We start from the raw sequence: 24,311 nt of genomic DNA on the forward strand, positions 1-24,311 counted from the left end.
ATACAACTGCACAGGAATTACCACAAGGCAAAGTAGATGCTTTCACATTAGAAGAGACAGACTCTTATTTGGAACAAAGGTGTTTGAGGCAGTAATATGATAGCAGTTTACAGAACTGTAAGTATCACAACAGAAGCATTAAGAAATTATTCATTTGCTAGTTCAGTTTCTTAATGCAACAGCCAGGCTGTAAATCGTATCATCAGCAGGCACATGCACCAGGGAACAAGTGGGTTGTTCCCCCTCATCTCACCCCATTTCTGAAGTCCAAAATGACATGGTTTCAGAAAACCAAGCAACCAAATTTACAGAGAAAGTTCATCAGAGATATTATATAGGATTAATCAGATGAAATCTCTGATTTAGAAGCCCCTTGACTTCTTTGTAGATAGACAAGCATTAGAAACCAGAAAAAGAGCACTCCATATTGGCTCCATTCTTATGTTCTTTCCTTAAATATACAGTATTTTTCTTGACAGAAACTGAAGTTTGCCCAAGTGCAGACATTCTCATGTTTACTGTTATGTTAGTGTTAGAAAAAGTAAAGTTGTGGGGGGAAGGGCAAGGTTTATTTTAAAAGGCATCTACTGTAGCCTATTTCTGTCTGTCAGTAAAAGTTACCAGAAATAGACTTAGTGGCTTATTCCATACCCATTATGTCTATAGTAACCCTGTGCTGCACATTTTGTTTAAAAAGGGAAAAGTAAATATAACAAGCCAGAAGCACACCCAACTCACACTGGTAACTGCACTTGACTTCTTTCTTTCTGGACCCACAAGTGGACTTGCAGCCATCTCTCCTTTGGATCCCACTGTAGTGCTGCCAAGTTTGCGTGAGACATCCTTGTCCCAGTCTTCTTTCTGTTCACTTTCCACACTATTTGCCTGAGACCTTTTTGTGTATGACACAGCAGGAGGAATCGAGGGGCCAACTGCCAAATAAAAATAGAATTAATAAATATCTAAAAATAATCACTGCATTTTTCTTGGCCAAAGTAGTCTAAATATAATTCCCCGAGTCCAAAAAAAGCATTTGAACAACTCTGACGGCAAACTCAGCACACAGACCAACCTACTAAATCGAGCTGTGACAGCCTGTGTTCTTTCTACCCACTCTCTCTCCACTACCAATTTGCAGTTCAGAATTACTTCCCATTTCACATCAATATGTAAAACCTAGAAGAGCATCTTAATTCTCATTTTAAATCCATGCAATTTGCACCATATTTTGAAAAAAGGAATTAAATGACATTTTCCAAATTTTTTTTAGTACTTTTTACTGGATACCTTTTCCTCTAAATACTATGAAAACCTGTTTTCCCCTGAAAACCCTAGGACTACTTTGTTTACAAGCATGTTTATACTTGGAAAATATCACAATTCTTTTCCTTTCACCATTCTTTAAAGTGTTTTGGAAAAACTCCTCCGTCAGTAGACTTTTACATTCCTTTCAAATAAAATCACATCAGCTAACAATTTTCACATTGGTTACTATTTTTGGGAAAAAAATGCAGAAAACTATAATGTAAATGAGGCAGAGAAAAGGGCGAAACATTTTAGAAATATTTATAGCAATTTGACAGCTGAGGAAAAAAGAATCATCTTTCATTTAATGTTTTAAATATGTACTCCTTTTTGATAGAAGCATTTTCACCTGAAAATGTTTCCTGGATACTTGGTAAAATTGTTGTCTTTTGGAAACAAACAATTTGGCCCCACAACCAAATGTAATGACAAAACAATTGGTTTGCTGCCCTTGAGGTTATCCAGACCAACAGCTGACATTAGTTCCTAACCAGCAAACACCCTCACTGTTCTCATTTAGAAGATAAACCAAGTAACAAATCCAAAGAATTAAACTGGTGAGGTGCATGGATCCAGATTTACCACGGAAGCATTCATACAGAGACACATCACAGACAGCAGGACACATCACACACAGCAAATTCACAGAGTGGGGGCCCTGCCAGCTTCACAAAACACTGCCCATTCCCACTAAGCTGTGTCTGTAAGTTTCCTTGTTGGAACGTTATCCCACCATGATCACTGAACCGCCGCTGCTTCTGGTTGGTGGAGATGCTCCGCTGGACCTTCAGGTGAGCCGGGGACTGCACTGAGCTGTTGTTGAGGTCACTGCTGGGACGAGACCTTTGACCCAAGTTGCTGCTGGACAAGGAATCACCGGCTTCAAACTACAAGAAAAACAGGTTTTCAAATCATAAATGAAATTCAACACTACTGGTACTTTCATGGCATTATAAAGCAAAAAGTTCCAATCAAAGGCTTTTTTTTTAAAATTTAAAATTGCATCCAGAGTTGAATATTCTTCAAGATTAATTTTATCGCTTTATCTGTGTTTAATGTGCTTTAAAAACACATAGCTAAAGCTAAGTAGTTAATGAATGCTCAAAACAAAATTAGAAGAATCTTGACAGAAACAAAAACTGTGCTATTTTAAAACCTAAGCCACAGAATGGCTTTCCCTGCCTTTTTTATTTTAAAGCCCAGGAGCATTCATAGCTCCAGCACAATTTTAAAATGCATTGGACTGAGTCAGAAGGACTAAAAAAGCAAGTACTGACTAAAGGATTCTTTATGGCTTTCAAAACATCTTTATAAGGTCTGCAACTCAGGCACTGATTTGTTCATATCTAAGAAGCGTAAGTTCTATGTAAGAGCAGAGGAAAAGACAAAGATCCTCTTCCAAGCAATTTGAGCCAAAATGATTTTAGACAGATTCCCTCCATGCTCTACCATCACAAGGGAATTCTGGCTCAGAGATGTGAGAAAATTCACTCAAGGATGCACATATCAGATCTACACTTTCTTGGAATTGAAGGAACGCCAACAAAGCAGCAGGAAAAAATAATTTCAAAAAGAAAGCCTTGGTCTCTGATTTCTTGAAAAATCCATGTGGTCCTGAAAGATGTACAGATCCTTCTAAGTTCCAAAACAATCAAGACTTTCTGCCACGAATTTATTAATGACTGCAATGTAGTAACTTATTAAATAATTAAATACACTATAAAACAGTATATAAGTGAGAAAGGATAAACACATTTCTGAGAAATAAAGGATGTCACATCAGAGTAGCCAGAAAAATAACTGCTACTAACTATTTCAGATTTTAACTGAAAATACATGACAAGAAGAAGTCATGGCACTTCAGATTAACAGCCAGCTTTTTAAGAAAGCAATTCAACATATTTACAAGCAAACACAAACATACTTAAGATTTATTTCTTCATATGGGAACTAACAAGATATCCAAGAAGATATGAAAAGGGAAACACATTAATAAGTTATCAAGCACATTAAAAAAAAAAGTTACAAAATAATTAACAAAAACATCATTAAACTCAGCAACATATAAAGGCCAAAACAGAAAATGTAAGCAGCACTTACTTCAGGTGGTTTTCTACCTAGAAGCAGGTAAGTAGCCATGACTTCATCATACTTTTGGTTTACTAAAGATTCATGGATTTCTTCTCTTGAAAAGCCCATTGTGACCATAATGTCTAAAAGTAAAAAGAGCCAGATACATCAGCAGAATAAGTGTTTGGGTTTACTGACAACTTAAGAACAGTGAAAATAGAAAAACAGCTTTATAATTTAAAGTAACTAAGATTCAGCTCAAGCCATTGAGGTTTCTTTCCTGTGCAAAATAGAAAATGCTACAAACTCCTCTCTTCCATTGTTATTTTCATCATAAAAACTGCCAACTACATTATACAATTCTTAACTAACTTACACAATGTTCAATGTCAAACAAATAAATCACTGGCAAATAGAAACTATGAATAGCTACTGGGCCAAAACAGTAACTGCCACTAACCACAGCAGGCAAGAAGTGTTGCCCTCATAACAAAATCTATCTCCTTCAGTCTGTTAAATTCTGTAGTTTTATTTGTCTTCTGCTGTGCTTGTAGATTGATGTCAGCTCAGTGAAGTCACAAAAGCAGTTATAAGGAGGCCATTGTAATGGAATTTCTCATTTAAATAAAAAGAATGTATTTTACTTGTATGATAAGATTGTAGGTCAAATTCAATACGAGTTTAGTTTGGCTTACAAGATAAAATTGCCTGTGTCCATCAGATGCAACATCCTTCTGAAGGTCTTACCTATTCTTTTGGTGTCATTGAAATCTGGTTCAGGCTCAGTATATGGCTTTAGTTCTTCTTCTTCGTGGCCAACATTCATCCACCGATCCTTCATGATTTGCTAAGGAAAGAAAAGAGCTTTAGGACAACATGCCATTTACCACACCCCTTTACATTTGTGTTAGCTTGTCTACTGAAAAACAATTTGAAGTTCATAATAATCTGAATGCTGCTCTTTCCCTCATACCTTTCCTCCTCACATCTTACTCTTCTTTTATCTTTCACATCCTTTTGTTTCCATAAGTTCATTCCTCCTATTTACCCTTCCCAACACAATCCCCGTGTCCCAAAATACCAGCAAAACTACTGGAAGTCTTTCATTTTGTACCCTTCACTTCCACTGTCTCCTTATCTCATTTTGCCCAATGACCAACACTCAAGCCCTACTCTTGGTTAACATCCTAAGATGGTACTGCAATACCAACTCTATCACAATAAAGAGCTCCTTCAAATAATAGCAAAGGATGTGTTAGAAACGAAGGAATATTTCAGGAATGTGCTGATGCTTCCTAAAGTCATTAGTTTGAAGATCATGATGCCAACTGGTCACTTTTTCCTATGGATCTTCTCACTGCACTTGACCTAAATATGTTCACAGTTTGGCTGGAGGGAGAAATGCCTCTTAACTCTCTCTATGCCATGCAGTTATTTACTTCAAAAATTTCTCCTGCCTTCTTTGGAAAATTTCCTTCTCTTGTGGCCTGGATCTTTTTATAGGCCTTCAAGATTGATTGTCTGGAATCCCTAACCATTACAGTTTCTCCTTAAGGGCATATTAAACAGCTAAAATAATTTTCTCTCCTACAGCAACAGGCACACATGTCTCTTCAGGGACAGATGCTAATACTGCTCACTACATGGACACAAGAATGAAACAAGTGCCAGCAAATCAAGTTTCCCACAGCTTCCAAATATGCCTTGCAATCACCAAATTAAGTTACTTCTCACAAAGAGCCAAAGACTCAATTTTCCACTGATATAACCAAATTCTTTGTATGTAGTGCTGCTGCCAAATTACAGACCCCAATAGCTGTACCCCTATGAGAACAATAGAGAACTTTGTGCTAATTAACATTTTGCTGACAATAACACTTAAGGATTTGATCTATGATGGAATTGGTATTTTGGCTTTTGAGTGGGATAAAGAGGAAGGGATTGTGAACACATGCTATACTGCATTTCTGACACACAGAGCATGAGTCTACTTGACAACAGACTTGGGTTACATATTTGTAGCCTTGCAGGAACACAAGAGACTCCCCAAAGAGTACTATGCAGTCTCTGCAATCACAATTTTTTAAAGATACTGCTACATAAACCAGAAGTTTAAGCACAATGAAGTGGATGCCAGAAATCACTAGTCAAATTCTACCTCCTTTTCTTGATCCTTCTTGAATTAACAGGCAAACCTGAAAATCCCCACCTAGTTTTTCACGTCTCTTCAGTAGGTAGATCTAGAGTTCAGTGTAATCCACTCTGTTTCAAGCTGTTAAATATCTACATTTTTGCTAGCTTCTGTCTTTTAAATACATGATCTCAGAAGCACACTGAGTTATTGTACAACTCTTAAACAGGCTCTTACAATCAAGCATTTTGAAGCAACACAAACAATCCAATTCCAGGATCAATACTACATTTGTTTAAGTTCTGCTGGGCTTTCAGTCGGCTGATTAAAGAGCAGCAGCCTTGGTCAGAATATTTAGAAATCTGACCCAAACTGTACTTCTTAAACATCAACCCAAACTAAATTTCAACCAACTAGACATTATTGATGAGTTTTCCCTCAGTTTTTAGGAAAGCTATCTAATAAAAATCTGGTCTGGCTCAAGTCCTGTCTGTGTCAAAATTATTTTATTACATTCTGTAAGCCTAAATCTGCTCTGGAGGAACTTCAGAGCAACACTGTGCAAAAGAATTAAAGACCGGGAGAGAGGGAAAGAGGAATTAGTTGAAATCCTGACAGTTAAGAGATCCACATATTTTCTGACAGTACATTTTTCCCATCTCTTCCTGGGAATATTTACTGGTTTATAACAACATTCTCTTGTTTCCAGAACGTTTCTTCTCAGCTGCAACAATGAAAAAGTCTAGAGGAACCATTTTAATAAAGATTTGCCTGGTTCCTTACCACAGGACAAGTGCTAAGCCTAACCCATATGGTGCTGATCTTGTGTGGATCTCAGCTTTGATGCTGATGTCCCTGACAAACATCCTTTTGGATGGTCTGCCAAAAACATTCATGGGAACTGAGATGATGTATGGTTGGAACTGAGCAAATAATCAGAAGGCAAAGCACAAAAAAAATCCTCCCCATGTAAAATGACATCGTCCTCCCAGTTTTAGAGGCTTCCAATAAATTTATACTTTCATTCTAAACATGTATTTTTAGAAATGTTCAGACAAATTTCTTTCCAAATCACATACCACACTTTCAACAAATGTGATTTCAGGAATATTCCTTTTTAAAAAGATGTTGTGATGTCTATTTCTCTCCCCCTCAGGTTAGCATACTGAAAAATGTCTGTTACCAGTATTTTGGAACTGGCTCAAGACCCTCGATCACAACATTTACTTGCTCTCTTCCACACAATCTGACAACCTTGTCCTTTCAGTGAGGCTGCTATCCAATACCTCTCTCCAGGGACAGGAAGGAGAGACCTGGACAACACTACAATGTCTAGAATGAAAGTGAAATTAGATTGGAAGAGAAACTGCTGAAAACCCAGAGGAAAATTCAATAAAAGAAAAAACTATTTCCCTAAAACCAAAACATGACACAGGTAAACAGTATTCTGTGAAGTGACTACACTCTTACCGTTATGTCCTTTAGACAGTAATCACAGAGCATAATGAGCACATATCAGTAAAGTAGAAGCCATCATTCACCACTCTCATCAGCACAGACTTTATTCAACTTAGAACTATTTATAAAAAGTCATAAACCAGCATCAGCTTGGAATGAGCTGCATGCAGACAGAGCTCAGCAAGTGCATGCTTCTTTGCACAGGTACCATCCATGCCAGGAAGCATAAGTCATGCCACTACAAATAAAAAGCTGCTTAAATGGGATTTATTCTCTGGAACACCATCCACTGCTGCACAAGTATGTGTAGAAAGATGAAACAAAAGTCACTAGTGATTAATTCATGCAAATACTATTTTAGAAGTATTCTATTTGTCTTCTGCTCTACTTTCATCTCTATGGTAAGTAGATGTTATTTTAAAAAATCTCTCCCTGTTAAAGAATTCACAAAATAGAACCAAGCAGCTTTTGGAGTGAACTCTACACCAATTATTTGTTAAAATATCAGCTATGCAGCAAATACAATTCAATCCATCAATCTCAAACAAAACAGCCCCTTTAAAAACACTGAACCTTTTAAACACCTTACAAGTTATGCACAGATATTCTCTCCATCCCATGAAAATAAAACCTAATTTACTAACAACAACAACAATCAGAACTCATTAGAAATCCTCAAAACAGATTTCACCTGAGGAACACATCAGGAATTTTTTTTTTAATATATATATATATATAAACTTTCCAGCTACTCAGAAACAAAACTACCAGAAGAGGGAGAAGAAACGATTGAAGAGAAATAACTAGCCGTTATTATCATATCATTCACAGAGTTCTTAGTGTTTACATGTTTTATGGCACTAATAAGACAAACAAAAAACTCCACAGTTTTCCATCAGTTACTCTTCTTGTACTGATCATTTTTAAGAAGTCATGAAAACAGTAAGTCAAAAAAGCTTATGGTACTGCCTGCTGCTGGTCTTGTTTCTCCAAAAAAAACCTCCAGGAAGATATTTACAATCTTGTTCTGCTTTCCACAGGTTTTGAACTAGCTCCATTATCTGACTGAAACAAGTGGGAACAGTTTGCACTTGGAAATGCTCTTAATTTAGTTGTTAGTCAGCTGCAATTAAGGTTAGATTTTCATTGATTAACACTTTATTTTCAAGCTGCACTGTTTCTGGGGCATTTCCTCCTTTTTTTTTTTAACAAGACTTTTGGGCCCTTAAAACAGGAAGAAAGTATCCATCTTGAAAAATTTAGAATTCTCAAGCAACTGTTGTATTTTATTCTTTCTTAATCTGAACCCCCTTGTTTCAAAACCAAAATGACTTACTTCCAAGCTGCCTCGTTTGATTGGATTCAGTACTAGTAGCTTCTTCAGTAGATTTTCACAGTCTGTGGACATGTAGAATGGAATGCGGTACTTCCCCCTCAGTACTCGCTCCCTCAGTTCCTGTAAAATAAGAGTTTTAAAGGTGAGCTCCTGATGACACAGAAGATTGAAACCCAGCAAAAGCCAAGCTTTCATACTGTAACTGTACCTTTAGATTCTGCCCATCAAATGGCAGTGATCCGCTCACTAGTGTGTACAAAATCACCCCAAGGCTCCACACATCCACTTCAGGGCCATCATATTTCTTTCCTTGGAAAAGTTCAGGAGCCGCGTAAGGTGGGCTGCCACAAAACGTGTCCAGTTTATTACCAACTGTGAATTCGTTACTAAACCCAAAGTCGGCGATTTTAATGTTCATATCTGAATCAAGTAGAAGGTTTTCTGCCTAAGAGGAAAATGAAAGAGGAAGAGGACAATTTTTGTATCCAAGTATAAATACATATATAGTACAATGTATCATTCATCAATGAATACAAGTATTTTTTTCTAAAATGGTTCATTTTTTTCTAGAATGGTTCATTCTGCCTCTTTCTTGCAAAATAAAAGAACCTAATTCCCCCTAGTACATTACAAGTACTGAAAATCAGCAGTGTTTACTCAAGAAAATCTAACTGTTAAATGCAGCTAAACAAACTTAAAAGTCAGCTAGTGAATCAACTATGAACATTTTCTTTTCTGGAAGAAATAACTTCCTTCAGCTTTAGAATGAAGTAGCTAGACATCTCAGACAGCAGTTTCAGCTTGTGACAAGGTTCATGCCAATTTCTCATGCCAAGGAGAGTAAATCTAATCCTAGACATCATCTATCATTTTGGTGGAGTAAATGTTAACAGGAATTTAAGACTTTAGAAGAAGATACCTTCTGCTTTTAAGATTAAATACTTCAAGGTACATGCTGTATCTTAGCGTTCTGTACCAAAAAATCCTGTCCCTTTTATTATTAGTGTTTGCTTCAGCAACAGCAACACCACGGTGTTAACACTTAAGTATTTAATTCTTTTCACACACAATGTCTTCAATACATCTACGATTAATGCCTGTGTATCAATCATGTAAATGCAATCCATCACACACAGAGATGCAAGTGTACAGGTACCTGGACAGTCAGTGAACAGTACCTTATATTTAGTACCACAGGTAGGAAAGAAGATTAAAACGGTGAAGTTACAGAAATACTAATAAATTATTGGGGGAATAAAGTGATTTCTCAAAATGCAAGGATACTCTGCAAGGAGTGCAGCAGAACTGGGCAATGTTTATTTATCTAACTGGGTCCCAGCTCCTGATCTGAACATTAGCAACACAGGATAGCACCAAGCAGTGCAGGAATCCTACTTTTTCAACACGAGGACAGATATTAACCAGAGTAGAGGGTTCACCTTATAGCCAAGCAATTTTATAGCAAACAGACATCTCTCATCACATGCTGTGCTCAGAGTTGAGCCCAGAATATATAAAAATGTCTTAGCTCACAATCAGAGAAGCAGCAATCTAATTGTCAGCTGATTTGATTTAAAGGGTAAACACAATTTTATCTGTGTTTGTTTGGGTTTATTTTTAATAATTTCACTTACACTCAGTGAACAGAACAGGAGACAACGAACTACCAGTATATCAACCCAATAGCTGCACAACAGAATTTAGTCTTTATCAGGAGTTAAATACAGACCATTTTTACAAACTCTATCCTGGAAAATATTTTATTCTTCCAATTCATGACCTGTAATCCCAGCTGGTTCCAGCTGATGTGCCTGCAGACAGACTCACAGAGCTGTTTTCCAGATCTGACAGCCTTCTACACTACTGCACAAAGACTTCATTTTCCTTGTGGTGAAAACAGTACTGTCAGTGCAGCTGGTCTGTGATTACAATAGCCCTCCTAGTTCAACAGTACTCTGCAACCCAAGTACCCCATGCTTTTAGGTTCCTTACTTCAAACAAAAACACCAGAAGACCTTTTTAATATGCCAAATAGAAAGACTATGCTCTTGTTGATTACACGTTCAGAGCAAAAAGTATGAACTGAAAAGATAAGTTCTGTGCATCACAGGATAAGCAAAGTTGGAATTGGTTATAGCCCCTTCTGCACAAGCTTAATAATCACAAAATTAAAAGGAGATAGTTTAAGTACCCATGGGCTTTGTGCTCCCTCCTCTTCTACCAGAATAGCCTGGACAAACCTGCATATTTTCTTACACATCTCCCCAGTTTAGTCTGAAATAACTTGTAAATGATAGAGTTTACCCTGTTATTAAAGCCAAAAAGTCTTATCAAAAATATCCAAAATGTGCTAAATCTCTGCCTTGTTGTGCTGCAATATCAATTGCTCAATGCGCTGATACCATGGAGAGCCAACAGAAGCAGATGAGAATGCAGACACCACTTTAAAGTTGCTTTTTCCTTATCTGCAGCTCCATGAGAAGAGTTTTAAGGGAGACAGAGATGTCACATCACTTGGAAAGAAGAGATGAAGAAAGAACGCCTCCTCAAAGCCACAAATATAGCCTTTTTTCCTTTGGAAAATGTATTTTTCATTGGCTAGGCTGACTGGCTCTCAATCACACCTTGCTCTGAACTTTTCAAATGAGTCTAGTATAACTCCAGCCAAGAGAAGACAGAAAAAAAATCAAATAAAAGTTATTTCGGAGCCTGCCTGCCTGTCTTGCAAATAGGAAGGAGATCAGCAGCAGACTCCTCGTGGCAGGTAGTTCCTGTGTGAATGCTGCAAAGCTGTTTTGCACAGGCTTGGGAGCATGGCCTGTGAGCCCTGTGGCCTGTGAGCTCTGTGTGCGCTACGGAACTAAGAAATGGAGGAGAGGTGGAGGCTCTAAGGAGCTCTGGGAGAAAGAGGAAGATGCAGGATGCTGAGTAACTGCAGGGGTTAATGCAGCAAGATTCAGTCACACAGCTGGGCTGAAGGAGCCAGAGCTAGATAAGCAGGAGGAGGTGGCTGGCTCCCTACTCCCAGCCGAGTGTGGGACTGAGAGAACCAGTGAAAGAGGCTTGTCCTGGCTGGCCAAGAGGTCACTGGGTGCAGCCTTCTGCAAAGCTGAACAGCAGTGGCTGCAGTAAGCTCCAGGGAGCTTGACAAAACATTCACAGGCTCCAAACCATCAGGCAAGATATGGAGGAGTTTTATTTAATCAAGAATTCAGTGAGATCTAACCCTTTCCTTCCTTGCATTCTGACTTCAGAGTGCTGGGCAGGCACCTCCACCACCAGATGACAACAGTCCCGGGGCAGGGACGACTCAGCAGAAAAGGATGTATTTATTATCCATCCTCATGTACACACGCAGGAGCTGGCAGATTGACAGGAAGCAGGGAATAGATTTGTAAGAATGAGGTTGAGAGAATGCTGCAGTGCATTATCAGATAAGACAAAAGATACTGGTGAAAAAAAAAAAGCCTTAGGAATTATTTAACCTCAGCTTTTCACAAGTATTTAGATACATTAGTAAGAAAGAACCTACAACAGTGTTTTCTTTGTAAATGTACAGAGACATCAAAGCAACAGCACAAGACAGCTTTCAAGCAGGTGAAGATCTTGTCCAAGTCCCATGATACCTAAACCTGGCATGAAGACAACTTCAGGCTGAAGCCCTAGGCTGTACCTGCATTTGCTGAACTCTTAATATGGTCTGGTTGTTTACACAGATAGATTACTAAAAAGGATAAAAAAAAAAAAAAAAAAAAAAGAAATTCAACTAACTTCTGTTTACCCTTAATTTTTTTTTCCTGCCCAAATTAAACACTAAACCAGAAACTCAAACAGATTAAATCTTAACATATTTCTAATAGATCACTAAGGAAAGACTATTTTTTTAATATCCTTGCAATATACTTTAACTGAAAATATTTTAATTAAGTAGTACTGACTGGTATAAATTGATCTTCTGCAGTTTCACTGTGCTAGATACCAGCACGACAGCAGGTATAACTCTTTGGAGAGCATGTCTTTTTCTTAAAGCCAAAACTGGAATCAAAGTAACACATGTTCTATTCTTGTCTTTCCCCTGTTCCAAGAGGCAAGCTACATTATTTTTGTGCTTCAGGAAATTGAGAATAAAATACAAGTGATAGTTCCCTCGTTCACATGTTTGAGGCAGACACAGGCAGTGGAAAGGACTAATATACAGAATGAAATTAAGTCTGTATGATAGGGAGCAAAAAGTAAAATAAGTAACAACCTACCTTAAGATCACGATGAACTATGCATTTTTGATGACAGTACTGTACAGCAGACACAATCTGAAACACCAAGATGATCAGTGAAATATTTTATTTCAACTTCAGTATGAGTTTTTGCATATAATTTAATAATTTTCTTTCCTGATATGATTCACTAAAACGTAAGAAATTAATAAATAAAGCGTTTATCTTAAAAAATATTCATCTAAGTTTCTTTCATTAAAGCTTAAATACTAAAACTGGAAAGTCCCTATAAGCAGCTCATTTTCCTACTAAAAAGAAGTTTAATACATACCCCTCGAGGTAATTGGAGAAACATTTTTTTAAACGACAATCACCCAATCGCAATAATTATTGAAAGGAAATCAATCCACCCTTCAACCCAGTAGCCAGACACATCATCTCAGATTTTATCTTCTACAGTATCAACTGCCTATCTTCGCAGTTCATCCCTAGCAGAACAATTCATTCAACATTTTCATGTCTTTCACATATACATCAAAAAACAAGTCTGAAACATCAAGTTAAGAGCAGTTTCTTTAAATGTTAATTATATAACTTAATTCTGAGAAACACCAAACTTGATATATTTATCTGATCAAAGCTTTTCCAAAACAATCACTAATACCAGGGTAAGAAAAGGATTAAGGTGAGAAATTCTGTAAAAAGAATAGAAAAGCCTATTACAGAATAGCCTTCCTACAAAACAGTGTGACATGAACACAGCAGTACCTGTCATCATATCAACAGCTCTAGATAGAACAGCTGTAAAATTCTAATATATGCAGAAAAGGATTTAAACCTGAAGTGAGTCACAATAAAAAAAGTGACTCTTAGAAACATTGACTAGAAGTAAATGTAAAATAATCTTACTATTTTTAGACAGTATATAGGAAGCAGACACTTATCTTCTGGGATTTTTTTTCCACTGTGGCTTCAATAAACACTATCAAAACAATTTTTTTTTTTTAAGTAAAAGAAGTTTGCTCACACTCATGTCTATCTGAAAACAACATAAACAGAAATAAAAGAATGAATATACTAATTCCGTACCTGCCTGAATTTTGAACGAGCCTCTTTCTCTTTCATTCTTCCATGTGCAACTAGGTAGTCAAACACTTCTCCTGATCATGACAAGGACAAAACATTAGTATTAATTTTTTTGACTATCACACACAATCAAAACATGCTTGAGAGCAACACACACCCCACGCTCCCCCCTTCTTGAAGAGAAAGGAAATACAAGCAGCCAAGAAAAATTCCTTTTGACTTTTTGCATTGGATTTCATTCAGACAAATAATAACAAAGAAGTAAAAATGGAACCCTTCATACTAAGGCTTCTTCAATTTTTAAAATAAATTCACTTAACCACTGTGAAACACACAAAATCCATCATGAAAAATATTGATATTGTGTGTAAGACACACTAGGAATCAGGCAACTTATGCACCAGATTTGTTTTGCGCGTCTCTAGTGGCTTCACTTAACATCATTTATATTATTTCTGTTTATTCCTTCTTGTTCTCTTTCTGATAAAGCTGCTCAAATGCCTTTCAGATCCTCATCTTTGCACTGTCTGTCAGCAGCCTTTCCTAGCTGGTCACTGGCGCTGTGCTGGATTCTCTTCCCACATTCAAACCTTTCCCATTCAGATGCTAAGCAGTTTCTCAAGCAGGCACTCACTATCCCTTCTCACTATGAGCCTGCTGGTTCCCCTTCCTGTGTTACTTATTCCCATCCCCGGATCTGCCTCTCCAAGTGCTTTGGCACACATTTGCAAGATAAAATGAGGCACCACTGCTCGCCTAGATATAGCGGATAAATACCGAGTTGAGAGTTTTTGCCAGAATCAGTGCCAGATTATCTCCTGATACTGCAGCAGGAACCTCAGAATGGGAACTACCCTTCAGCACAAACCTAAGAGGTTACTTAACAGAATCAAGAAATCCTGCCCTGGGAGGTCTGCTGGGACTGCTCTGAAGGCCAGATTGCAATAACCCATTAAATCCTTAAAGCGTTTCTAGGCATGTCACTAGCATTTCAGTTTATCCTTAACACGCATTTCAGAATCCACTTACCCCCACTGGCATATTCCATTACCAAATACAACGTCTTTTCAGTCTCAATAACTTCAAATAATTTTACTGCAAGAAAAATGAATGAGAGAGAGATTGCAGCCAGGAGTAAAAGCACAGCACAAACAAACAATTATACTCATGGAATGAGTATAATTTATGGTCAGTGATAACACTAGATCATACAGAGACCTTTAGGTTAGCATTCTTTTGAGGGGAAAAAAGACCAAAATTAATTTCTAAATCACAGTTGATAATAAAGCATATTAATTCACAATTTTCTCAGACGTTTATGCACACTGTACAAACAAGTTCATGCTGAAATTAGTGTTTAATTTGACGCAGACTTCTTTAAGATCATACAAACCTCCCCTGTTTTGCTAGTAAACTGCTCACAGTCAGAAATCTGAGATTCTGACCAACTAAAAACCAAGTGGATACCAGAAATGTTAGGTCTGACTTTCCTCAGATTGCAATATAACCACTCATTTAAAACAAACACACCCCCACCACCACCCCCATGAAAACAAAAAACAGCAGAAGCTATGAATGCTGAAAAAGCAACAAACAATTTAAGGGATGAGAAGGGAGTGCCTAGCATGTAATAACTTGTACACCTCATCCATACCTTGTATGCAACAAGCCCTCTGGCCGATTCAGGACCATTAACTGTCTCTGGAACAAGACTGTCCAGCCCTCCTCAGCCAGAAGAATTGTCATCACAAAGTAGGGCCCTGAAGCTGTGGGGTAGGTGAAAGAACTAAAGCAGAAAGGGAAAATTACATACTTGGTAATTCTAATTTTCTGGAAATATCAGTCAGCAGGAGTCTTTCCTAGACTGAAATAATGGAGTTTTGGTACTCTCACCTAAAAAACTCATGCTTTTGGGTCTCAAGAATAATTTCAGTAGAAGAGGGGAGTTGGGGTACTTTATAGACCAGAGAGGTCACATCTCCTACTCTTTGTAAGGCTTTCCTGGACTGAGCAGTTTACCTCCTCTAAGCAAAATTCTTGGTGCAAACAGAGTCAATAAAGGAGGTGAGACAATGAAGCATTTACTGGATGCTTACTGTCCTATTATCTCCAAAAGAAGTTTAATAGCAGTACATTCAAATACAGCCAAATAGAGTAAAATGTAAACAGTATAACAGAAAAAAAGTCAGCAGAAATGCAGGGCTCCTACCAATATTGGGATGATTCAGTATCTTCATTATTCGTACTTCTCGAAACAACTGTCAAGGAAGCAGGACAATTTCCTTAGAATGTGTTTATTAGGGAAAAATTACACAAGATATATCCAAATTTAAATGTCAAAAAGAAAACAGAAAAGGCCACAGAAAGTAGAATTAGCATAAAATATAAATAAATATAGTGCAGTGAACTCCAGAAAACAATCTACATCTTATGCATTAAATAATTATAATCACTACAAATAACTACATACCAAAACCAGACTAATTACTAAGCTTTATGCAAACAAACACACTAAGTTGCCCAGCCCTTTCTGGAGTCTCACATTGACCAAACCCCACAGATCATTCACACAAATTTTCACTCTCTTCTAATTTCTTTGGTGACTGGCAAGCTCAGCCAACTACCCCAAACACATCAAAACTGCAGGTGCAAGTACGAGGTGCAGCACTAGGGAAAAGTCACACACAGATGTTCAAATGGAATCAGATACCAGGAATTCTGACATCCTCCAAGTCCTGCTGCTCCACAGAGGTGAAGCAGGCAAGTTTGCTATTCCTACAACTACCAAATTTTACACTGGGCCACAAGCAGCAGTGATGCCCCCTCTCTCCCCCTGCAACTCCTGAAGATATATCATTGCTGAAAGTCTCCTCTATGATGCTGAATCACATAATTATAAACAACTGGACAAACGTAAAACCCTAACTATACATACTTCTGACAGATTTTTTTTTTTTTTTAAACAAACAAGAGGTTATTGCTCTTAAATTTCTACCATGCATGCCTTTATTAATTAGAGGTAATCAAGACTAACCTAAGGGCTCAAAGGAAAGAAGGCAAATGAAAGAAATCAAAAATGACTATGTAGTTTGGTGCTGTGTACTTGAGGCTGACAATACTGATAGGCTTTCACTGTTTAAGTGAAGAGCATAGCCCCTATTTACTGAGCTGCATACTCTTTGGTCCCTTATTGGGCTAATGGAGGATATGAAAATAAATGAAGAAATGCTCACTGTTCAATGTAATGCTTAGATATTTTGGAAACATCTTAGCACTACAGTACTCCTTAGAGAGAAACTGGGCTCAACACATTATGTGTGTTGTTGTTTTGTTTGTCTGATGCCTCAGAGACATCTCACCCTCCATTTTCAAAATTAGTCCCATTTGATCAGATGCAACCCTTGCAAAAGGGTACAGTGATGCAAGCCAGAGACCAAACAGCTCCTCAAAGAGTAGCACTTTAGCACATATTTTACGCTGTTTCTAAAATTCTACGAGTTAAGACTACAGAGAAACATCTTACTGAAACTCAGCTTTTGATAAAGTACATTACTACAGCTCAAGTAATAATATTACAGTTCTATACTTGCATTAAGCATTTCAAGCTAGTTACTATGCCCTTGCATTACAATCATCATTAAAACAATTTCAGAAGGAAGCAAAGACTACAGAAGCATTTCTCTGAGCAAATATGAACAGATGCAGTTTGCTTATGTCTAAAACACAAAACAAGGCTATGTAACATTATGCACCAGAATTAACTTCAACAAATATCTTTTCCTCATAAAATCAGTCATTGCTAAGGAAAAACATCACAGCAGGAGATTCTTTGAGAATTTGTTGCTTTTCTAAGTATTCGAATTTGTTGCACAAGAATAGATTTCTCAGCTAAATCAATATAAAATAATCAGAAGCTAACAAATCTAATCCAATAGATGGTACAGCATCAGAAGAATGTCTAAGCAGGTATGTGGAAAATCAGTTCCTCCCAAAAGATTGGAAAGATATTTTGTAACTTAATGCTATTAATGCTGGTACAAGAGGTACAGCAATAAACACATACCTTCATAAGAAGGATTAAAATATGACTTCTATAGAGAATAATTTCAACCCTCACAATTTTATATTTAAGGTAAAGCACACAGGAATTGAAAAAAAACAAACCCCAGGTGTGAATTCTTCTATTCAATATTTTCACAAGACTTAGAAGTTTACTAATCGGTTTAAGATTCAAATTGATTTTACAGTGACATAAAATTTTGTTCCCCAAGTATTTCTGGATAAAAGCATTAACAGTATTCAAGGACATTATTTACATTGCAACTCTGCATTCCATGAAGCACTACTTTGAGATAAACCTCCCCCACCATGCTTTCCCCATGCAGAAGCATGCTGGTCATTAACACTTGCAATGCAAATAACCATGTATTTACAAATATAAACACCTTGTAACAATACCCACCACACCCCTCAATAACACCCAGGATACATCTCTTCCTTTGCATATAGAGGTATTTAAGCAAGAAGACCACAGTTATTTCCTACATAGCCAAGTTTGGTAAATTTATAAATATCTGGAGAGAACAGTGGTATTCGTTCTTCTCTGAGGACAAGGCAACCTGCTGCAGGATTATGATCTATTTTACTGACAAAAAACAGCATTTTCAGAATTCAGACACACCTGTATTTTCCTGAGCAGCACCGTCCTGCTCTCTCAGAAGGTGTAAGTGCTCCCTGACTTTTCTCTCCTCACCCCACCACATATTTATAGGACCACCCTTGATTCTTGAAAACTGCTGCCATTCAAAAAAAGCTCTTGAACAAGCATCTCCTTGTTGGAAAGGTGCTTCGCTTATAGAAAGGGACAACCAGCACCACACTCAGCTCCTCAAATTTGTAGTTAGGAAAAAGTGACAAGACTTGAAAAATTGTTTCCTGTGTTTCCAGCTTAATTTTTCAAGGCACAAACTGCAGAAAGCAAGGATCTGCCACACCATTAACAACGTTTATACTTGCTGTCAGATTGATACCCATGTTTGAGATTTACTATTTTAAGTTACTAAAATCAAACTGAAAATCTTCAGTTAACCAAGGTTTTGTCTTGCTTTTAAAAATGTGCTTGAAAGCTGTTCTACTTTCTAAGTTGTAACTGAGAAGGGATGGGGCAAAAGAAGCACAGCTTTCAATAGGTAACATACTGAAATTGTTCCAAATCTTCTACTACTACTTTACTTCTGTTCTGCTTTTCTTAACAGAAGGAACTTAAGTTAGAGGCTCCAAGTATGTTTGAAAAATAAAAACCTTGCTGACACCTAAAAGGGGCATATCTGAAACACCATTTCCTAATTAAACCTATTAATGAAAAAACCAGCGCCTTCTGCTCCACCAGCAGTTCGCAGAAGAGCAAGAGAATGCTATTTCAGAAACATCCCTGGTGAAGCCAGTACAAGGCAAAACTTTCAATGTAGCAGATATGCAAAAAGTAGACCAGCTATTTTGATATAAATCTGTGTTATGACAAAACCCAAATACTTACACTTGGGAACAAACTACAATAGCAACAGTGGAAAAAGCTAAGTCAGTACCGTGTGTTACTATCAAGACAGCAAGTCAACAATAAAGCCAGCTCTGTTCTAAACAGATGCTCACTGAGTACAGTGGTAACCACACACTGAACAAACTGAAAACAAAATAAAAAGGCAGGACCCTTAATTCAACATTGGTTTTCTGTTTAAAGAAGCAGAGGTCCTAGAGTGAGAAATATAATGTAAGTTAAGATTATCACATTGCATGGACAAGAAAGCAAAGTTAAAAATTCACAAGGTCAACTTACTTAAGCAATCAAATGTTAGCCCATGACACAAGCTAAAGTAACTGTCTGAAGTACCCTGTCCATACTACAAGGCATGAAAACCACTGGTGAGCAGCTAAGAGCTTTTATACCCATGACTAACTACAGACCCAGCTTGTATAACACTTCCAGCAAGCGAAGTATGTGCTTAAATATTTCTGTTTACAAAACAGAATGGTGCATGTGAAGCTATGATGACTCATTTCACTTAATTAGGTCAGTAGCAAGTACTGTAGCAAAACCAACTTGCACTTGGTATCCTTCAAACTGTGGTGAATGGAAAGGGGATGGTTTTGTCAATGACCCCATGCCCAAGATAAGAAATTTGTCTTGTTTGATTAATAATAATCAGTCGTGATTGAAGGTCTAAAAGTTTTGCTGAAGTGCATACAATTTATCAGCTTTGAAGTTCTAGAGACCATCCTCTTAACCATGAGAATTTAGATGGGTTCACACTCAGGAGCGGTATTTTTGTGCCAGTAACATACTCCACTTCCTCTATAAACCTTCATTAGATAAGTGCCCATTCCTATTAACACAATACTACTATCACTGCTTCCCATTCCCAACACTGCCTCTCTCTCAAGGAAAGAAATCCAACTACTGAACAGCCCTTTGTACAGTGTAAGCCTGATGACAAAGTTATAAAGCTTCATGTTGCAGTGATACTAAACAGTACATGAAGAATCAAAAACACAATGTAATAGCTCAGTGCAGAAAGAAAAAAAAAAAGGGTGACTGATTTCATAGAACAGAACAAGAATTTTTATTATTTTACTTACAATTCACAAATGACCCATTAAAATACTAACAGAAATTATCTTAAGTATGCTAATGAACGACCCTCTCACCCTTATTTGCTTTGTCTTTACAGTTGCTTCAGTGACTGTGCAAAAATTGTGTTAAAGTTTACTTAAGAGCTTTCAGGCAATCAATATTCATTCACTCAGTCACAGCTGAAGAAATATAAAGCTTCAAAACAAAGATTATTTTTTCTGAAAATCATAATCAATATTTTACAAACGAAAATATCATACCAACAAATTACCCCATTTTTCAGTGTGAGCAGAAGATGCATGGAATAAATATATTTAGAAGTTACTGAAGAATTAAATTCCTAAATTCAGTGGTTAAATTACTAAATTTAAACATCTATCCTTAGTTCTACTATCAGCTGCTTCTAACAGTACCTAATACTGTTTCTCTTGTTGCCAGCTTCCCACTCAAAAAAATAAATAATAACAGCAAAGACCTACTGCATGAGTAATTTATGTACTATTTGTGCAGTGTGACAACATCATTTGTATGCTATGAAAGTCTTATTTATACTTGGAATGGTTTATTGAATTATTATCAAGTATTTTTGTATGAAATACAACTTAACATTAAAACTATTGTCCTAAAACTGAGTTTTTCTTAGTTTTCCAGAAACATACTTTAGCTTCTCATTGCTCAACAATGAGACAAACTCACCCAGCTCTTCAAGTGTCAACACCAAGCTAGGTGGAAAATAAGCTACGTGAGCAGCACAGGATTTCCACAATATGCTCTGTCACACGCTGCCTTCTAGCTCAAATATTAGCAAAGAGATTTGCTTAATATAGGATATAGGATTTAACAGCAAAGCTTCTGCATGGACTGCACAGCAGGTTAGATTAAAAACCCAGAAGAACCCACACTTACAAGTACTACAAAGGAGACATTAAAGCAAATAAATCAAAGTATAAAAGAAATAAAAGGAAAAAGAAATTAAAGCAAAGCTGTTTATAACTCCCCATAACCAAAGTGACACAATAAAATGAATGTAACAGCAGCCAGAGATAAAAGAACAGCAATAAGCCCTGGCCTCTTTCACTCATTTCTACAGCTACAGACAGCAGCAGTCTAGTACTTCTAAACAAAAAAACCCCCAAATTTTTATAATGGGTGTCCTTCAGTAGGACAGTACAACATTGCTGTGTTTCAGCCACAACAAAACATACGCAGAGTTAAATAGTAAAAATCCAAACCGAACAAAAATCCCCAGGGTTTTGATAAAACACTTATCACAATCATTATGAAGGACTGCTGAATTTCTATCTACAGGCATAAACAAGGCTGTTCTGATTATATTCACTCATTTTGTCAATTCTATGCACAAAAAGTAATTGCCACAGGTCCCTTGAGTTCAGCAAATACCTTAAAAAGTTGAAAGAGTATAAAGACAAATGCAGAAAAACCCATTAAAGCAATAAGAGTTGGTACTCTAAGTCCACAAAAAACCAATTACTACATTAAAGAAAAAATCCAAGAAAAATACCATCCTTTACAGCATTACATCTTGGTTTAGCATGTAGACAAATTGTTTGTGCACCTAATTGGAAATAAATTTACTGTTGGCAAAGAGAAAAGCTAGAAGAGGAAGAAAGAGCAAAACAGCTGTGCAGATAGGAACCACGCGGAGTCACTGCACTCAGACACACGGATGTGCACATTATAGCAGGGAGACCACACTCTCCCAAGGTCACACACAAAAATGTTGTTTAGCAAGATAAGGGGATCAAGTATTTTTGTCAAGTAAAGGATCACAGTTCAACTGTTTACAGAATTCCAGATGTTATGGTCTATTCTTACCTTTTGCAGACTAGTAGGATTTAGCTGGGTTTTATCTATTATTTTCACAGCAACCTTGGGAAAAAAACAAACAACTATGAATTACTAAACTCAGAAGAAGGTTTGAACAAAAATATATTGCACCTCTGTGAGCAAGAGCATAGATGCACCTCTCAAACACGCGTGTGTGTCTACTTCTATACATTTCATCAAGCAAAATTCTCTAACCTATTAGGATTTACCAGCAGGAGCTCGGAACTTTGCCACCAAGGAATCAGTTATAAACTTATGTCTGTGTTTGGACTGAACATTGTTATCTTGTCCACTGTTATCTTGTCCAGGCCCTCCAAACACAAGATTTATCTATTAATAGATCACCAATATCAATGAAATCGATCAATACGTTTCTCTTCAGTTTTAGAAATGCTTGGGGATGAACAGATGCCTTTCCAGCCCCAAAATACCCTTTGATGCGCAACAAACATTTTGACCCTTTCACCAAGAAGCTACATTTTAAAAAGGGGGTGGGTGGGTGGTTAGATGGAAACTCAAGCATTTCAGGTAACTTCTTCTATATCCTGAAACAGCCTCTAGAAGAAATACTTATTATAAAGATAGCCAAAGAGAACATAAACCAGACTGTCAGCCTTTTTGTTTTTTTCCAAGGCTTACCTCTCTTCCAGTAAGCACATGCCTTGCCAGTTTCACTTTGGCAAAATTTCCTTTTCCTATTGTTTTCAGTAAGCGATAATTTCCAATGTGAGGATGCTCTTCATTTGTAGATGTGATGGAGTTCCTACATCGGGGGATGTTTTGTCTGCTACTTGACTTGATAGGCTGGATGTGTGGTTCAGTGTATCCATCCACAGAGGTGTGCTGCAAGGCAGATGAAAGAGTTGGGAATTTAGCTACTTGGATTTTAGACAATTGCAACAGAATAGACTACAAGCATAAAAAGATGTAAAGGGGAGTCATTTATTTAACTTTTACAATATCACTGGTAACTCTGGATGGCGACCTAAGGAGAAAATGCTGCCTTTGGGCAGAGTTCGATACATGTGTCATGAAAAAGAGTCTATAGAAAGATTTTACTAGCTCCAAAAGCAAAACTAGACACCTAGGCAGTAATCTACAAACCATTACAGACTTTTTTAAACTTGCCAAGCCACACAGTATAGCACTATGTTGCAGATATATTTGTCTGACCATAATCAAAGTTAGTCTTTTAAAAACACGCCGTACAAAACATACTTGTACCTTGGCATATTTGGAAACAAGGTTTCACTCTATTTTTTTCTTAACTTTCTTAAGTCAAATGACATTACCAACATTTTTTTTCAAGTAAGCTTTGCTCCCCAAACACGTTTGCATCTTTTTTAAGTTCTTATTCAAGTAGCAAACAATCTACGCCTTTATTTAAAAATAACTATTCTTTAAAACTCCATGAGATCGCATAAAATATTTTAAATCTCAAAAGTCTGAAGAACTAAAAGGAAGTTATTTTTAATGCATGCCAACACATCATCCCACATTAAATGTTAGTCACTGAAATCTGCAGTGCTTCTGTACTCTAACTTCCAAGTATATAAGGGGCAAGTTACAGATGGGGCTTGGAATTGTTCCAAGGAGAAACCAAAGTAATGAAAAATGTCAAAGGAGTGTTAAGTGTTTCAGTATTTCAAATACTTTCTAAGAGGGGCAGATGGGTACAAATGTTTAACAGGTAAAATTTAGCTTCTCATCTTTTAAGTTACAGATTTTGAAGGCTGGCAAATACTGGAAGTAGAAAGAGTGTCTTCCCAGAGCAGTTTTTAGATTTTGTAGCAGAAAGGCATGCTTACTCCCAGCTAAGCATAAAGCACCAACAGACACCTGAGTATTTCCCCATTACTGATTGCCTCAATTAGAGAGTGGATATCTTTGTAGAGAGCACTAAACAGCCTGTTTCTAGATCCTTGACCTTAAGCTGAAAGCAGAGTCTGAGGGTAGCTGGACTTTTACTGCTTCTTCCAATACCCAACCTAACGCTGGGCTGTGCACATACAACCCAGAACTGAAAGCAGTAACTTCAGCTTCAGTGTGCATTTGTTAGAGACTGAAGTCAATCCCCTCCTATAAACACTCAGGCTTACAGACAGTCCCACTGAACCAGGGAAGATTATTTCAGGACATAAGTGGTGGCAGTAGTGGAATTGGGAAAAGTAGCAAACAGCTGCAACACAACCGGAAAAAACAAGGAGTATACCTCAACCAGAATGTTCTTCCCAA

At 37.2% G+C, this 24,311-nt stretch overlaps 1 protein-coding gene across 1 annotated transcript in view; it reads right to left on the minus strand.

Moving 5' to 3' along the window:
- Positions 1 to 645: 645 nt before the first annotated feature.
- Positions 646 to 24,311, minus strand: part of LOC121673074 (serine/threonine-protein kinase MARK1-like) — a 31,196-nt gene continuing 7,530 nt past the window's right edge. The window contains exons 2-13 of the mRNA XM_042046114.1: positions 22,716 to 22,919; positions 22,065 to 22,118; positions 15,810 to 15,858; positions 14,630 to 14,695; positions 13,604 to 13,674; positions 12,554 to 12,610; positions 8,509 to 8,745; positions 8,301 to 8,420; positions 4,123 to 4,222; positions 3,406 to 3,518; positions 2,039 to 2,192; positions 646 to 932 (exon numbers count right to left, since the gene is read on the minus strand). Of these exons, the coding sequence (XP_041902048.1) occupies positions 661 to 932; positions 2,039 to 2,192; positions 3,406 to 3,518; positions 4,123 to 4,222; positions 8,301 to 8,420; positions 8,509 to 8,745; positions 12,554 to 12,610; positions 13,604 to 13,674; positions 14,630 to 14,695; positions 15,810 to 15,858; positions 22,065 to 22,118; positions 22,716 to 22,919 (1,497 nt within the window). The 3' untranslated portion in view covers positions 646 to 660. The remainder of the gene's footprint in view (positions 933 to 2,038; positions 2,193 to 3,405; positions 3,519 to 4,122; positions 4,223 to 8,300; positions 8,421 to 8,508; positions 8,746 to 12,553; positions 12,611 to 13,603; positions 13,675 to 14,629; positions 14,696 to 15,809; positions 15,859 to 22,064; positions 22,119 to 22,715; positions 22,920 to 24,311) is intronic.

Source organism: Corvus kubaryi, unplaced genomic scaffold, assembly GCF_017639235.1.
Source record: "Corvus kubaryi isolate FWS band 111438036 unplaced genomic scaffold, C.kubaryi_AGA036_p1.0 65162, whole genome shotgun sequence".
In the NCBI taxonomy this organism is placed as follows: Eukaryota; Metazoa; Chordata; class Aves; order Passeriformes; family Corvidae; genus Corvus; species Corvus kubaryi.